Source organism: Balearica regulorum, chromosome 2 (assembly GCF_011004875.1).
Source record: "Balearica regulorum gibbericeps isolate bBalReg1 chromosome 2, bBalReg1.pri, whole genome shotgun sequence".
Classification (NCBI taxonomy): domain Eukaryota; kingdom Metazoa; phylum Chordata; class Aves; order Gruiformes; family Gruidae; genus Balearica; species Balearica regulorum.
In genome coordinates this window covers 113,582,196-113,596,120 of record NC_046185.1, presented here as the reverse complement: position 1 = coordinate 113,596,120, position 13,925 = coordinate 113,582,196, and the positions used below count along the sequence as shown (strand labels likewise).

Genomic DNA, 13,925 nt, shown 5'->3' with positions numbered 1-13,925 from the left:
AAACTGAGAAACCATTCCTTCACCCCCATTCACCCTCAACAAGGGAAAACATTCACTCGTTTCTGAGATGATGCTCCCACTGCAACTTGTACTACATCCTAAATAATTGCTGGCTCTCCTGGGCTGCCCTTTCAGGAAACTGCAAATCAGATCCTGGATGAGCTACACCAAAGTTTTCCATGTGCCTCACAAATGCAGCATTCAATACACTAGCAACAGTCTGTAGGTAAAAGATAAATAAAAGTAAACATAAATTAGAAATCAGAACTCAACTTCCAGGATTCACCAAAAAGACTTAATTCCAAATAGAGTTATAAATATACAACAATGTAAATTGGTGTACTAATATACATAAAATGATATAAGAATTTACACTGCACCCTTTACAGTGCAGAAAATTACTTTGAAATAACATTAAACTACACTGTAATTTATGAAATCACTTAAATCAGAGTGTGAAACTTGGCATGGTTTTCTGAGAAAACTGAAACCAATCTACTCATATACATTTTTCCAATGTTTTGTCATTCTTTTCTCCCTGGAAACAACTCAAAGATCTAGAGTTAGGACAGCACTGAGGTATGACCAAGTAACCAGTGGGCAGTGCATGACTGCAGTGGGATCAGTGATGGCTCTGCATTTGTGTCCCAGGAGTTGGAAATGCCCATGTTGGTACACACAGCTTTATACACACAAGGTCCTGACTGAAAGCTGAAGATCACTTTCCTAGCACTAGAAATGCTAACCCATATAATTTTCTCATTTTTCTTTTGTTGTTTTTTGAAAGCAGAAAATTAGCTCCATCTGAGCAGCTCAGCTATTTAGGGTAGCCTGTCTAGGGTAAACAGAATGTCGAAAATATTTTTGAAAGAAGTGTTTGTTCAATGAAAGATAAAATAAGTGAAAACAAATTCTTCATCTGCTATGAATGAAGAGGAAGGGAAAAAGAGATATTATCAGAGCATGTAATTAAGCTCCAAATGAAAGGATATTGTTTTTCCTCATCATGACTGTTTTGTTAAGATGCACTTCAGGGGCATAAAACCGCAACGGGCATGCCATGAAACTTGAGGCCTCTCTGCAAACAAATTCCTGTTGTGTGATCAAAGGAAGATAAGTGGTGAGGCGTGAGCCTGGTCAAATTTATGAAACAGCTTTGCTTCCCACATTAAACCACAGGCTTGCAGCTTTTCTCCATAGGTTTACAAAAGCCTATGATAAGTGAAAAACTTCATTAATTGTTTTGATTTTTTAAAAACACTACTATATTCATGAGATACCCTCAAATTGATCTTTCTGATCAAAAGTTTATGTTGATGGTTCTTCCTTGAGAAGACATTGACTTTCTGTACAGTTACTGCACTAACCAATGTTCTCTGCCATTACATCTTATGCTGGTGAAAAGCAAATTGGACAAAGCTGTCGTAACACATGTTTTTATCTACGATTTCTGAAATCTTTCAGCTCAGGTTCTGTAACAATTTGACAAGTCGATATGAAACTGCTGAGGTTCATTTTTCAAATCCAGGTGCCTAATGCCTGATGATGTGCCTGGTGAACCAGCGGGAGTCCCTCCACTGATTTTAATAGGTCTATGAGCATATTCTTTGTTGCATCAATACACAGCACTTGCAAAATAACCCGTTTTGCAGTTGCATAGCTAGTCACTTATGTGAGACTGTTATTTCTTCCTTAATACAAGTAATATGCTTATAAACTTCAGAGTTGCAAGCTCAAGGGCTGGGGGGCCACAGAGTAATAGTGCACACTCTCCCTTGTCCTTTCAGTGAGGTCTGGGTTAAGTACTTTGAGATTACATCCTAAAAGATAACATCAAATCACTTACCTGCCTATCAAATGAGAGGTTGAGACATGCATTTACCTGCATATCAAGAGAGCCACACATAAGACAACAGAGATCACAGAAACAAAAGGAGTATTGGCAGAAAACATGTTAATCCTTTAGTAAGTCAGAGAAGGAATTTATTTGGAAAAAAACCCACAAGCCTTCTGTGGAGATGATCAGAAGATAACTGGAAAATATTTTTTCTTCATAAATTACCATTTCATTAAAATGGAAACATTTCACACTCGATGAAATTTTTGACAGACTGGGGTTTTGTCCACTCCCTGGCTAATTCCAGAGGGACTGACAGAAGCAGAGACAGACAGCCTATATCACAAATCTGACCTTTCAACTGGAAGAGGGCATTTCTCAAAAATCCCATTTCACAAGAGAACTTTTGAAAGCATTGACTCCAACTCAAAAAAACCACAAACCCACAAATTTGAAAAACCCTAAAAATCTCTGCAAAATGCACCTGTCACTCCTTTGGCTTTCTATAACTTTTGCTTCCAATTTCACATTTCCAAAATATACAATTTGCAGCAGTATATAGGGGAAGCCTAGCCAGTCTGTAGGGGAAGAAAATAAATTTGAGTCTAATGAATGGTGGCCATTAAGGGTGCTCTAAACCAACACATAAAAGCAACCTGCTTATTCCAAACAGCCAAACATACACTCAGAAGCACTCCAATGAGTGAGTAATTCTGTTCCTAATGACAGATGATAGGTAACCTCATGTCACATAAATGTATGGAAGACAGACTTCCTCCTGGAACCTTCTCAGGAATAGCAATATTTATTACAGCATTTTCTGGTGCTATAATATTTATTGTAGTGGTATTTATTACAGCATTTTCTATCCAAGGGGGCTCATAGTCCTGTGCTTACAACCTGATTTACATACCATGCACACAGCTCGCACTGGAACACAGCAGCTACACGATATGCTGCAACTTCATCTTTCTTCTTGTACTGTTTGTTTTTGGTGAAGCTGCTCTACTCATTGCGACACATGGGCTGTCAGTATATTTACACAGCCATACAGGATTTCCTTCCTAGCTGCATCTCGCAGCGAAGCAACCACCCATTCTGCTCTGGTGTTTTTAGCTGGTTTGTTTATTATAGCTGGAAGAAAGTCTGTTTTTTCAAACACCCTTACTGTTACTCAAATGTCTTCTCCACAGTTTTTGCCTGGTTCCCATTACAGCCTAAACAGGGCTTGATAACTACCATTCCCTTTGCATAGTGCTAATCAGATGGATAGACCAGCTCAGGACCTGCAACTGCCTTGGTATGTCAGACATGATGTGTGTTCTTGTCAACCCTGCTCCCTCAGCACTTTCAGGTTCTTCTTAAAAGACCAAAGTGCTTTTCTCCCATATAAAGTACCAGAAGAATGGATTAGCAGATTATTAAAGGCTAGGGAGGTCTAATCTTCTACAGAACACCTACTTCAGAGTTTCCCCCACCACATCTTGAGGAAACAGATGTAGTTCAGCTTCTAAACAAGTAGCTACGGAGAGGCTCAATAAAACTCTGCTATATGCTACAGAAACCTGATGGAAAAGACATTTGCTATGCTGAGAAAACAAAGTGATGCATTGAAGTCAAGCATGATATGTAATAAATATCTCTTTAATATTAAACAATATTTGAAAATAATAGCTAACAGAACACTCTGATTGCACCTTGCTTTTCAGTACTGTACTGCTGGAAAGGAAAACTGGTTTCCTATTGCTGTCCCAAAGCTGTGGCCATAAAAATAAAGTTTATTGCAAAATATTCTATTCCTATTTCTCTTATGGTTTCAGGTTGTGTCATTAAAGTTATCCATTTGCCATACATAAATACCTTCTTTACACTAAGATACTTTTAATTCTCTTCTTTCAGAAATCTCTTTCCTCCTCGCTCCTCCCCCTCAACACAGGGCATTACCGCATGGGCACTGCCAGATTTTGTTATCTCCTGTGACAGCTACAAGATTTAACACTGGAGACTCTTTGAAGGGGAGGCAATGAGTAGTCTCTCTGCTCTGTGCTGCCCAAAACTCACGTGTTTATTCTTTAAGAAAAATAGATTTGAAAACAGTCCATGACTGGAAAGATGAAACAACTCTCTTCTCCTTCAGCTTCTCCCAGCACCAAGTGCCCAGCACACCCCATGGCTCTCTTTTCCCTACTCTTAAGTTGCCACCTGTAGTTTTAGGCTAACACCACTCATACTTCTACGAATAAGTCCAGGCCAACCACTAAAAGGGCCATTTGTAGCAATAGTAGAACACAACATTGCAGCTGTTCCTATAGGCTACTTCATAATGTCTGCTGTAGAAAGTTTAATCCACACAGTTTACTTTGTGAGGTGCAGCCTTTGATACTACTGTTCCCTCTCGTGACACATGTTCTCTCACTGGCAGAGGTGGCATAAGCGAGATGCGGGGAGTCCCATAGGCAGGTTTCCAGCCACAGCACTGGAAGACACCCATAACCATCTTAGGTAGGTGTTTCTATGTTGGCAAAGAGCTAGTTTTTGTTGAGGCAATTTTGCTTAGGTTACAGAGAGGATTTACATTGAGACGAGTCAGAAAACTGCAAAAAAGTTGGTTGGTAGGGATCTCTAGAGGTCATACAATGCATTCTCATCCTCCTTGACACAGGACTATTGCCAACAACAGATAAGGTCCCAGCTAGGACCTTACGTAGTCAAGTCCTGAAACTAAGGATGGCAGCACACACCATCTCTGCACACCTCATTCCCATGCAGCACGAACTGCCTATGCAAGAAGGTTTTTCCAAATCTCTGGTGTGACCCTGCCGAGTCACAGTCCATGACTCTTGTACCACATGCCATCTGCCACAAGCAGGAAGAGTTTGGCTCCTTCATCCCACAAGCCCTACAAGAAGTTGGGATGGGTTTACATGCAAATTGATGCTAATGAAAATGGATGAGCCTTAAAGAGATTCATCTGTTATCTGAAAACAAACCTTTTTCTTTCCAGAATAAATGCATTCTAACTCTTCTTCACTCCAGTACAGCATGTTATCCTGGTGTTCAGCCCAAGCCTCCAAGGACACCTTTCACTATAACAGATGTATTTAACAAAACAGAATACAGGAATCACCACCACATGGCACCCTCCCAAATCTCTGCAAAAGCTTCCAGATAGTTAGAAGTCTTTAAGGTTTTTTTGTCGTCACTCTCTTTCAAGCAGTCCTGCCTTACCCTCTTCTACAGCTTCACAGTGGAAGGTTTCAGCTTGCTAAGCAGCGTTATTTCCATGTGCAGCAGCACCTCAACAACAGGAAATAACAAGGCAAACCCAATTGCATCTGGTCAGGACAGCAGTGAACTTTCTAAGTTACACATGCAGATTTGCTTGGTTTGAGTACTTTGGATAAATGGCCATACATTAGGTCATTTCCTAGACTGAGTGTTGACATCCTAGGCTGTCTATTTGTTGTCAAAGTGCAGTGCTTTCACTTTGAGGGCACATAAGTTTTCAGAAGAGAAGGAGGATCCGAAGAAAAGTGAAATCAGAGCAGACCTGGTTAGCTTTTGCCAGCAGGGGCTGGTTCTCCTATTAGTCATTTGGTATGTGGGTTTGGCATCTTCAAAGCTGGGTACAATCTTATAACTGGGTAATTCCAGTGATTCAAACGCATCCCAGGTGAACTCTAAATTGGAACTGCTTGTGCAGTTCCTGAGCTCGCAAGAGTGACCTCAGCAAACAATTCTCTTGATGATAATGTAATCTGAGCTAACTTCCTACACACACATATGCTCTAACCAGCACACATTTGAAAGCGTATTATATATAGCAATGGGCAAAACTATACCTTACAATATGTAGCACTCTGCACAGCTTTTGGCTCTAACACTACAAATTCATGAAAAGTGTGTAAGGACAGCCGGACCAGGTCAGTCCATCTAGCAGAGCACCCTGTATCCAACCATGTCTAAAAGCAAGAGACCTATGGAAGGACAAGGCAGGCACAGAGTTATTTTGCTGATGTATTTCTGCAGCTTCCAGCATTTATATTTGCTATTTCTCTACCATGTAAACTCTCAGCATTTACAACATCCCCAACAGTAAAATCCAGATTAATAACATGCTTCATGAAAACACTCCTCCTTGTTTGTTCTTTTCATTGCTCTGAATAGTTTCGTATGATTAGCAAACTTTATCACCTTGCAGATTATTATCCTGATCATTTATGAATGTGCTGAATATCACTGGCCCCAGCACAAGCACTTGTGTATTTTCCTCACCAGGAAAACAAACTATTTACTACTCCTTTCTGCTGAATACCTTTTGATTAGGTAGTAATGCTCAGGCACCATTCCTCTCAGACCTATGCAACTTACTTTCTTTGTGAACCTTTGTTGAGAAATCTTAATAAAAGTCTTTTGCAAGCCCAGGTAGATGATCTTAACAGGATCACCCTATCCACTGTCTAGTGACATCTTCAAAGAGCTGCAATAGATCTGAGAGACAGCACTTAGCACTGCCTTCCTATAAACATCCTGTTTATTTCAATCCAATGTGTCATTAATTGCATTCTTTCCAATAATAAGTCCACCAAATTTACTCAGACGTGATTATTTAGACAAAGGCATTGCCATAATCTTGCTAACAATGAAGTCAATTGTTTAGTACAGAGAGTAATAAATGAGTCACCTTTTTTGCTCCTTCTACAAAAAAAAGAAAAAGCTTTGTACACAGACATAGCATAAACATGAATAATGTGGAAAAATGATGCTAGGATTCTTTAGCACGAAACATATGGGGCTGGAAAAATGACCATACTCTTCAAGGCAGGCACATCTCTAAAATCAGAATCCACAGCATGTTTTTGTAGTTTTACACACAATAATAATAGAAAAATAAAGTCTGCTTTCTTTAGAGATACCCATTGTGTTGCTTCTTAATAACTGAAGCTTACACAGCCCTTTAGCAAAAGAAAACCTATTCTGTGCAGACTTGATGGATTTGACGACATCCTGTTTACTTCAAACAGGACTTCAGGGTGTCACTAAATAAAGAAGATCTGAGAGCATTTGTTCAACATTTTGCTATACAAACGTAGAAACTGCATTTGAATATCCTAAGCTTTTTTGACGGTTGTGGCTTTTAAATTGCCAAGATAACATAAACAACAGCCGTAAAAATAAACAGTCTAAAGCTCCAATTGCAAATACAGCTCTTACTGCTGTGATTACTATACACTGAGTGACAAGTTTTTAGGACTTGTCCCTTGCATTTTATTGATTATTCCTCAACTGCAGGACAAAATCCCTCAAATGGCTTCCTTAGTCCACACAGACACGTGTCCAGCTCTCAACAGATTTTGCTCACCACGAAGATCGAGCGAAAGGTCAAAAATCCAGACTAATCACAGTCAAAGCTTGGACTCTGCAACCTGAGACCTAACCCTGCTCCCAGCCAATCCCCCGAAACATTCCTGTGGACTTCAGTCGTGTCTGGAGAAGTCTGTAACTTCACAGACTTGACTTTGGTTCAGTTTCGTCTCCAAGTATGGTTACAGCATGCTGCAGACTTATATAAAATGTGTGTATATTTCCTGACTATTACTACTTTTTCTCCCCTAAAGCAGAGGAGTCTTTTCCCCTCTCTTTCCTGACCTTAAAGCAAAGGATTTCACAGAAAGCATCTCCATCAAACAGCAAAACCTCTGGCACACAATTAAGTAACTCGCATCAGCACTTCCATCTCTAAAAATGTGCGAAAAATGCTGAAAAAAAGGAAACAGAAGTGATCTGTAAAGTTCACCTTTAGCTTGATTTATCCCGAAATTGAATAACTACATCCTAGCAAAACAATAGGCATTTTCCTAGGAATGCCAGTCACAAGGGACAGAACATAAACTTCACCTCTGGTCTGTTTGATGAGGTTTATTATCCCAGAAGAAAGTGAAATCAGACACCTCTCCCCAAGTTACTAAGAAAAAGAATCTGACAAAGGAGAGCAGTGTTTCAGGAGAGCAGTATTTCCGGAGAGTTAGCAAAACTACACAAGTTCAGAAACAGAAAAAGATAATTTGCAGAAGATAATTTGCCGCGTTCTGAGGTGTTTTTTTAACCTTCCACACAACATTTATTCTGAACAAAACTGCTTTTCTGCATGCAGTTTTAGTCCAACCATGTCATAAACAGTATTTTATTGATTTTGAAAAATGACATGGTCCACTTTGGTGCTTGATTTGGGCATGCAGGTTTACTTTCCCTGCACCCTCCACTATGGTATTTTTTTTTTCTCCAGTTTTGTCTATTGTGATTAGGAAGGTGAAGGTGTCTTGCCCTGTATGGGCACAGAGCTCACCACCACAGGAACAGATTCTGTGTACAGCTCAAGAACTTTCTGCACTAAATGTGATATCATTGTCATCATTCTTCTAGTCTGGATATAAAATGTCTGTGTTTATTTTGATTTTTCAATGCCATCTTACATAAAATGAATAGCATACTACTGTGTAAGAAAGAAAAAGAAAAAAAAAAGTTCACCAAGTTCACCTACTCACCTAGACAGCAATAATTTACCCTGAAGTTTCAAATCAGCAGCACAGTCATCAGATTGACAGTTCCTCTCAAAAACAGTCTGTGAAAAACAGAGAAAAAAACCTGTTACAGCATGAAAGGAGTAAGATCAAAATTCAAAAAAGGAACATGTTTGGATGAAAAAAAACAAACACAAACCAAACAATAACAACAAAACAAACACACCAAAATCTGTGATACAGTAATATATGGTGTGAGTGTTAAGGAAACTCAAGGGCAGACAAATCTCATCTTCATCAAAACCATTTTTATGCTCTTCTAACTGAACAAGAAGTTTCGCCAAAACCAGACTCACTCAGAGGTTTTCTCATCTGACAAGAATTACTGCTCTCACAATATTTCTGGCACTCTTATTCCTCGTCCCTACACATGAGCATGAAAATGAAACAGAAAATAAACTATTTATGAAACTATTTTTAGTCCTAAGAATTGCAGTAAGGAAATCATGCACCAAGGAGATTCACTAGTCTATATTAAAGAATTAAACTTTTTTTTTTTTTGAGATTTTATGTATGGTAGAAAACATTTCTACTGTTCTTCAAGCAACAGAAAATTACAGACTTATGTACCAGTGATAGCTTCAAATAATGGAACCACTGTCAATCTTGTGAACTCTGGTGAAGACTATAATTTATGAAATTACAGATTGATAAACCTAGGAACTGTGAAAGGACAAAATACCACTAGACACAGGCATGCTATTTAAGCAGCAAAAAGAAGGGGAATACATGGGAAGTCTAGGAGCCTATGCAAATATCTGTGGCAGTTTGTCATAGCTAAACACGTTCCTGTCCTCCAAGAAACCTAAATGGTGTAAAGATCATGTTTACTTTTCCCTGCTGTTAAGAACAGACCAATACCTTTCTGAACAGATGACTAGACTTTTCAGGCTAGAAGATTCATTCTTTCAGAGTTGTAATGCTCTTCAGCTTACCAAATATTCAAAGGACGAATGCCCAAAATGAGGGTTGCCAACACTGTTCAGTTAGGAAACCCAACACTCCACTGGTCTCTTCCTTTAATATGAATATTCCTTTCTGCAGGCTTGGCTCCGTGACTTTTATAACTAAAGTAAATATATTTCAATCTTAAATGCAGAGGTAGAACAAATTGTGCAGGACATAGATAATGGTCAGATGGGGTTGGAGAGACTCAGGGGGCAGGGTGGGGCAGGAAGATACAGTACATTTTTGAAGAGCTCTACCCAACTATATCAGCACTGGAGAAAGACTTTGAATCTTAAGCCCAGAGGGCACAGAGATTTCTAGTCCTTGGCTAAGGAGGCAGCTTGCTCTTCTTTTTCTATATTGTCAGAGCTCTTCAAAAAGGAGTGGACCTTTATGAAGTTAATTGGTGTTGGACTAGCAGATATCAAACTATGCTGTTGGTTGGACTGAGTTGCAAAATGAAGAAAGATGGGAAGTGGCCAGTTCATTTGGGACTATTTATGTTGCCCCTTCATCTTCCTTTCCCACCTTTTGCTTTCTCAGAATCTCAGAAGTGGAAATTGCTGAGGATTTAAAGACAAGGGCTGAACTTACCCTTCCTCCTTAATAAAGGCTACCACAACAAAGGACAAGAATAGCCCTGAGACAGGAACTGGCAAAAGTATCCCTCTCAAAACATGTCACGTTTTAGAGGTATCATCTCAAAAGTCCTCAGAATTAATCCTCAACCAACATAGTAGCTATATATAGGAAAGGCCATTTGACCTTCAGAGGAGAAATAAAAATGAACTGCAAAAATATTCTTGCCTGACAGTTTCCCCTATTTGCATTGCAGAAATCTTGGCAAAGAGACCAGAATGATTAAAGATATGACCTGCATGTTTCAAAGAATAAAGTACTGTAAGTACATTTAAGTAACTACCTAATGATCCTGGAATATTGTTACTAAATCTATAGTTGCAGGTCCTCAAAAGAATGAACAAAACTACTGAGCATGTATCTCTTCCATCACACCATGCACTATGCAGCAAGCTACTTTGAAATACATTGGGAGCTTTTCATTACGCCATAGAAACCCAAATTCCTACACAGCACTGGGATGAGAGAAAGAAATAAGGATGATGAATCCCCAGATCCATAATTGTGTAGGAGTGAACTCTTTGCTTCTGTGAAAGATTTTGAACCCATTCAGGTTTGACGTGAAGAAAGGATTTCCAGTCCAGCCAGCTGCTAGGACCCATCGATACAGCCATAGCTGGTTCAGCAGCCCACTTCCATTGTGGGCTAATGACATCTGTGGCTTATTTTGCTATTTTCCACTGTTTCCCTGGTCTGAATAGACATTGCCATGACTCTACTCCACCTCCCCTCTTTGTGTGCCTGCTAGACCTTCAACCCTGTGGCTTCTCACAGTCAATCTACTTCCTCCAATTTATTCTCTGCTATCTTGAGCCTCCCCTTCCCCCAGCCTGTTGCTGGTTCTGCCTTTCCAGTTGACTAATTCTTGCCTGTTCAAATCCCTCCTAAAGAATTAAGGAGTAAACAGACTGTAAGTCATCATAACATTTGTGAACGCTGCTTATACATTCTGTTACTGTGCCCTTACTTGGTCTACTTGGGCTGTGATTTCTTTGGGCCAGAAACTGTACCTAACTCAACACTGCATATTGTTAGAACAGTGGAATATGCACAGGTCCAACTACAATGTAATCACTCATTTTAACTCTAAGCAATCTTTAAAGTGTTTTCATCTTTACAATACCAGTTTTAGGGATTTATAGAGCTCTTTACATATTAAAAGTGTTGAACAAGGTAACCAATAAGCTGTATGTATTATCCAGAACTGGAAAAAGGGAAGTAGAACAAGACATTCATTGTACTGTGGAAACGCTTCATAATTTTTGCAGTTACTATTACCCAAAGTGAAAGGGAGAAATTCTGAACAGTAGCTTTACCGAAGTTCAATTGATGCTTACTGGGTTCCACTTATATTGTACCAAGTACCTCGCAGCTTTGAATATGGGTATCAGAGATGGTCAGGAAGCTTCTTCACATAAGACATACATACAAGAAAAAATTCAAGTTGGGGGGAAGGGGCAAAAATTGTCCTGAATGAGAAACACAGCTGTATCTCTTATCTCAAGGCCACCACAATTCTGTCTGGCATTTCCGGGAGAGAAATATATGTTTGTGTGCTCAGTAGCAGGGACAGGATAACCTCAATGTTTCTAGGACACACCTTTACTGTACAAACACAAAGCTAATGTAAAGTGCATGCACAGTGCGTCTGTCAGACTTCCTGCAATCACCAGGTCCACAGCCAAGCACAGAGCAAATTCAGTGTTTCCTGGGTTCACAACTCCTCTCTGTGCTCTCCCCTGCTGCACAGAACCGAGCAGCTATGGAGAATTGCTCCACAGAGGTTCCCACCAGACTACCAAACACCCTGGGCAAGAACAGTTTTCTCAAATTCTGCCTGGCAACTTTTCTGCCTAGAAAAGATGATGCTTCTTGGGAGGTCAAGGAATGAAAGGTTAGTGGAGATGGATGTTGCCTGTGTCCTCCAGAGTTTAACTCAAAAAGCCTACATTAAGACATACTCATCATAAGGAGTGAATGGACACATATGTATGCAATTAAATGTACAGTAAGGAGAGACATACCCAGCTGATAAGGAAGAGGATGTGTCTAGACAGGCCCTCAGATCAGGCCTCAAAGCAAGTACTTTTGTGTCCACTCTGCCGCGTCATTAAATTCCGTATTTTGTGGTAAAGGCCAGGGGTTAATGTACAGTCCTCTGTTGCAGGAAGTAGGAGGAGGATGAAGACCTGCATCCTAAGGCATTCTAAGCACAAAGCTGCTGGATAGTGGGGATGAAGATACTCTCCTTTCCCCTCCTGCTGATGGTGGACTGCTAAGGAATGCTGCTAGGAGGTAAAACAAGCAAGGAGCCTGGCTTCAGCCTAATGGTCACAAGTCTCCACTCAGGCAAAGGCAATCTGGGATTTCAAACCCGGCTTGCTAAATTGCTTCACTTTCTTTCAATGGCCATCTAAAATTAAACACATTTTTGTTTCTGGGAGTAGAGGACAGGAAACAGAGAAAACAAAAAAACCCTGTGTTTATGGCACTCCTGCCCACAGAAAATACTGGAAATCATCCAATAAACAAAGAAAAAAATATTTCAAGACATTTAACCTCCCAAAATTCAGGGAAGCACATGGAAATTTCAGGTTGTTGCAAAAATGTGTAATCCAGACTTTGAGAGGTTGCCGGTACTGTGTTCCAGTAAGAGTTGTGCCCATCCTTTCACAGAAAAGGGAAAGTGACAGCTGAAGGACAATGTTTGAAGAGAAGGGGGAGAAATAGGATTCCTAAAATAACCCCTGAAAGCATGCTGGTTTATGCTCTGGATAAGAGAATAGTGATTCATTCTGGATCAGGCCTTTAACTACTTCCTCACACATCAGGCCACAAGAAGTTGACAGTGCGCCTCTTAAAATGTGGCGGAGCTGGCATTCAGAAACCAAGGATGCATTCCTTTACCTTCATAAACTGTATCACATACATCAGCAGGATAACTTGGGTTATGCAAAATAATCTGTGTTAAGAATACAATATTCCAATCTCTACACTGATTTCCTGTAAAATGTCACCATACCCTATGATATGTGCAGGGATGACTTAGGAATTAGATCATGCTAGTAACACAAAAGCACATCTATTTAAAGGATGTAGGATAAGGGAGTTTGTTAGTCTAATAATTCTTTACTTTTTAGATCTTGATGCTATATGACTATTATTATGTTATCTGGTGAAGTTGGGTTCCTGGGTCCTTATTTAGGGACCAGGATATGTGATCCAATTTTCATTAGCATTAGTAAGCAAATCTGACTGCCTTTTCTATGAACTATTTTCTGGTTTATAGCTTTACAAACCAATGACTCAGATACTAATGTGCCTAAATACAGAATCATTTAAGTTGCCAAAGACCTATGTAGACACAGGAGCCTGATTTTAGACCTTTATTTATTTTGTCTTTAAATTTTCAAGTTGCTTGCAAAATAAAGCTGTTAGTTACAGATCTATTGACCACAGAAAAAGAAATAGTGACTGGCTCTCCCTAGACACCCCATACTTCACTATAGTACTCCTGGAAATGGTCCATTCATATATCCTGCTGAGCCAAGTGCAAAATGGCTGATTTAAATTCCCACTAGAAAAGCAATTAATAGGGTGAAAAACTTTCCAGGATTTCATCAGATGTGCCGGCTAAAATAAGAACACATGATTTCCACAATACCCCTAGTGAGTGGCGGAGTGAACACACAACAAAGGCAGGAATACCAGGGGAGCGATACGCATTCAAAAGAATCCTGCTATGAAACCAGAGAGCCATGCCAGGACCACGTAGTGCAGGGGACCAAGGTTAGCTAGCAAGCTTTCCCAGCTCCATGTAGACTTGGTCAGAGCATGTCTTCATGCAAAGAAACAGATGCTCATTTATAGTGCATTAGTATAAAAAAACAGAAACTGGCCAGTAATAATTGTTTTACTAC

The 13,925-nt window shown here is 39.8% G+C and overlaps 1 protein-coding gene across 1 annotated transcript in view; it reads right to left on the bottom strand.

The window, feature by feature from the left end:
* ITGA9 (integrin subunit alpha 9) overlaps positions 1-13,925 on the bottom strand; it is a 236,714-nt gene that overhangs the window by 88,967 nt on the left and 133,822 nt on the right. The window contains exon 17 of the mRNA XM_075745395.1: positions 8,383-8,459. Coding sequence (XP_075601510.1) covers positions 8,383-8,459 — 77 coding nt within the window. The remainder of the gene's footprint in view (positions 1-8,382; positions 8,460-13,925) is intronic.